Source organism: Alligator sinensis, unplaced genomic scaffold (assembly GCF_000455745.1).
Source record: "Alligator sinensis unplaced genomic scaffold, ASM45574v1 scaffold752_1, whole genome shotgun sequence".
In the NCBI taxonomy this organism is placed as follows: Eukaryota; Metazoa; Chordata; order Crocodylia; family Alligatoridae; genus Alligator; species Alligator sinensis.
Window position 1 is genome coordinate 280,363 of NW_005842000.1, and position 3,565 is coordinate 283,927.

General features: G+C 43.0%; 1 protein-coding gene across 1 annotated transcript in view; it reads left to right on the forward strand.

The window, feature by feature from the left end:
- OGFR (opioid growth factor receptor) overlaps positions 1-3,565 on the forward strand; it is a 15,049-nt gene that overhangs the window by 8,997 nt on the left and 2,487 nt on the right. Inside the window, exons 8-9 of the mRNA XM_025201655.1 lie at positions 172-320; positions 2,260-3,562. Coding sequence (XP_025057440.1) covers positions 172-320; positions 2,260-3,562 — 1,452 coding nt within the window. The remainder of the gene's footprint in view (positions 1-171; positions 321-2,259; positions 3,563-3,565) is intronic.

Consider the following 3,565-nt stretch of genomic DNA (forward strand, 5'->3'; position numbering starts at 1 on the left):
TAGATCATGTGCTTGGCGACATGGGTAATGGGCATCCCCAATAGGTCTTAAATATTACGCACTTACGTGTGTGACATATCACTGAGAAGTGCCTTAACGAACTAATGCAGGTGGTTTCCAACCCTTTTTTAGGTTGCCTTAAGTGCAAACTCCATCTCTTGTACTTTTCAGGCCTTTAAGAATTCAGAGGAAGTTATGCAAAGATTCATAAAAGCGTACGAACTCATGCTGGGGTTTTATGGAATAACTTTGGCAAATCGAGAAACTGGGGAAGTCGAAAGAGCAGAAAACTGGGAGGAGAGATTTCACAACCTGGACAGGTAAGACCCAATTTACATTAAGTGGCTCTTTCCTATGCTTACTGTTACAACAGGAGGACAGATCACACGGAGCCAAGGAAATTGGTTGGCTGTTCAGGTATGGAGGTTTCCTCTGCTACCAGAGCAGCATGGTCTAACCTTAGGGGTGGGAGCCAGTTACTTGAGAGCATGGACCTTCCTTTCCTAGCCCGGCCATTGACTCGGCAGGCTGTCGAGCATTTTGTTCCTTTGCATTGTTTGGAAGCCCCAGCTGAAATTACCATGTATTATATGCGACTGCTTTGGCAATACTTGCCAAAGGTGATATCCATCTTCATCTCCCTGAGCCTGCAGTATAGGCATAAACACTCTCATAGAGCTACTGCAGGGTTTGCCAGGACTGAGTGTTCTCAGCTGTGGTTTCAGAAACTATTGGAACAATTTTTACACACAACTCAGTTCTTCTGTACTGAGGAGGCTTTCTGTTTTCTAACCATTGCTGAGAAGTGTATTCTGTGTTAATTTTAAAATTAAACCATCAAAAAGGCACAGATCTCTAGGTACAGTAAGAAACTTGGGGTCAGAACTAGAAATTCCAGTAATTTGGCGGGGGGGAGATATTGATATGTATCTAACAAGAATACTTACTAATACTTAGGGTGTTTAAAAAGCTCAGTTAATACTTGTGAAGTGCTTTAACATCCTTTGTTGAGCACATGCTGTCTAAAGTAGGCTTGTTCGAGGTGGATTTGATTGAAATCAAATTGATTGATTAGTCAGGAAGCCTCAATTTAATCATTGTTTTCTACAAAAAGTGCATTCTTGTTGTTTGATATCCCTTATTCATTTAACTTCTTGAAACTTTGCACTTTTAGAGAAAAGTAAGGGCTTGACTGTGTGTACACAGACTTGCAGAGAGACAACAGGGCTAATGGTTGGGTAATCTGGTCTGTTATCGCTCATCTCCATATACTGCTGTTAACAAGGATGTTATCTCTGGAGACAAGAAACTCTCCCTATGCCTGAAGAAGGGTATTTGTGCCCAAAAGCTTGCAAAGAACAATTTTTCCAACTATTTAGTTGGTCTAATAAAAGAGATCACATCTACCCAAAGAACCTTGTCTGCCTAGGATCTCTGGAGACACAAATCCACAGTTTGAGAACTGAAGCATCACAGAGATGCTTAGTGTCCAGTCTGGTAGATCCCATTGAGTCCCATTGGGTAGAGTGTTTTCCTTTCATCTGTACTAATCTATAGAGGAGCCTCTGAGAACCCCATAAGGTTGGACCCCTAATATAGTCCGCGTCTTATTGTGACCTATTTATAAAACTTCTAAAAAGGTTACATGACGATATTGTCTCAAATAGCATATCATTAGAAGTTATAATCCTTATTCCATGATTATATCTTTGAGCTTTAACTTATCTTAAATTAAAACTATATGGGTTGTTTGTTTTTTTTTAAAGCATCTTAAAAAAAATGTAAATGATTACATTTAAAAAATGTGATTTGAAATAAAAACCAATTTAAAAAAAAAAAACAACATTGGTTTTTATCCACCCTGGGCTCATTGTGAGTGGCATTATTGAGATATGAGTGTATAATGTCTTTTCTAATAAATGATCTGTGAAGTGAGAATCACTCCTAGTACTGAGGAAGGCACAACCCTCTTTTGGAGCTGGGATACTGTTTAATCAGTGATGCTGTTTAATGGGGCATTTGAAGCACAGATAGGAGAACATGGCTGAAGACCAGAATAGATGGGTAGATACTGCAGCAATAGGTGCTTTAGAAACAGGCTGGTATATACTTGATCTTCCCTTCGAGATGCTGGTAAAGACCCACCCAACATTAATAATGTTCACCATACCTGGGTTTTTTGTAAGCCTAGGCTATGTTGTTTTTCCCTAGCGATTTTGATTTTCCTGCCTGTCTCTATTCTTGTTCATTCTTTCTCAGGTTTAGCCACAATAACTTGCGGATAACACGCATCCTGAAGTGTCTAGGTGAGATGGGGTACGAACACTATCAAGTATGTCTAGTTCAGTTTTTCCTAAGAGAAACCCTTGTTTGGAAGATGCTCCCCAACGTTAAGAGAAGCGCCTTGGACTATTTCCTCTTCACCATCCGAAACAAGGAAAAGAGAAGAGAACTGATCCATTATGCATGGCAGCACTTTAAACCTCAGAATAGGTTTGTATGGGGGCCACATCAGAAGCTCCTGAAGTACAGATGTAGGCCATCAAAGTCTCAGTGCTGCCAAAAGACTGAAGAGGAACAGGAGCCCGTCAGAGGAAAGGAGAGAGAGGCAGGAGGAAAGGAGGAAAGCAAACTAAATGGGGAAGAGAGAGCTGGAGATGCTGCAGACTTGCAGACCAGAAAGGTGACTGAGGAACGCGAATCGGAGAAGTTAAGTGAATGTGATCACGCTACAGACAAAGGAGACGGTGAAGAAGAGACGCAAGCCTTGCTGCCCCAGCTAGAAGAGAAGGATCCAGGTACTGAGGCTCTTGGCTTGGGGGATAGAGCAGAGAATGACTATCTAAAGGAAAGCAAGAAAAGAAAGCTGGATAAAAACAGCAAGTGCACGGGTCTATTGAAAAGTCCCACTGACATTGAGAAGATTTCTCATAACCTAGGAGAATGTGTTCTCAATCAAGAGAACACAGAGACACTACCAGCCTTGCAGAAATGCGATGCCCTAGTGATGCCTGAAGAAGAGAGCGTGGGTACGGACAGCTTAATGGAGCCTGAATCATCTGATGCGGCCATAAAGAGGAGGAAAGTGGATGAGACGACACCACAAAACGAGTCTTTAAACACAGCCATAAACCTGAATGCAGAGTCTCCTCCCTGCAGTGCCCAGGTAACCAGTCCAGATCCTGTAAGCCAAGGGGCTGAGAAAGAAGAACTGAGTGAGGAGAAGCAAGCTGTGGAAGAAAGCAGCATGCAAACCCCATGTAGCGCTGAGTTGGCTGGCTCTGAGGATGGCCTGCCCTTGCCAGGAGAGGACGACTCAGTGCCAGGCAGAGAAAATGCTAAAATAGAGAGTGACAAGAGCCAGCCTGACAAGACTCTACCAGGAACCAAAAGCCAGGCACACAGTCTCAGGCTGGAAGAAGAGGCAGAGGATGCGAATATAAAAAGGGAAGACAAAGCCTCAGGTGGGGTCCAGGGCCAAGCAACTCCCCCTGAGGAGAGCACGGGACATCTTGCCAATGCTGGGAATATAATACAGGAAACAGGCGGCTCTGGGGATTCAGCA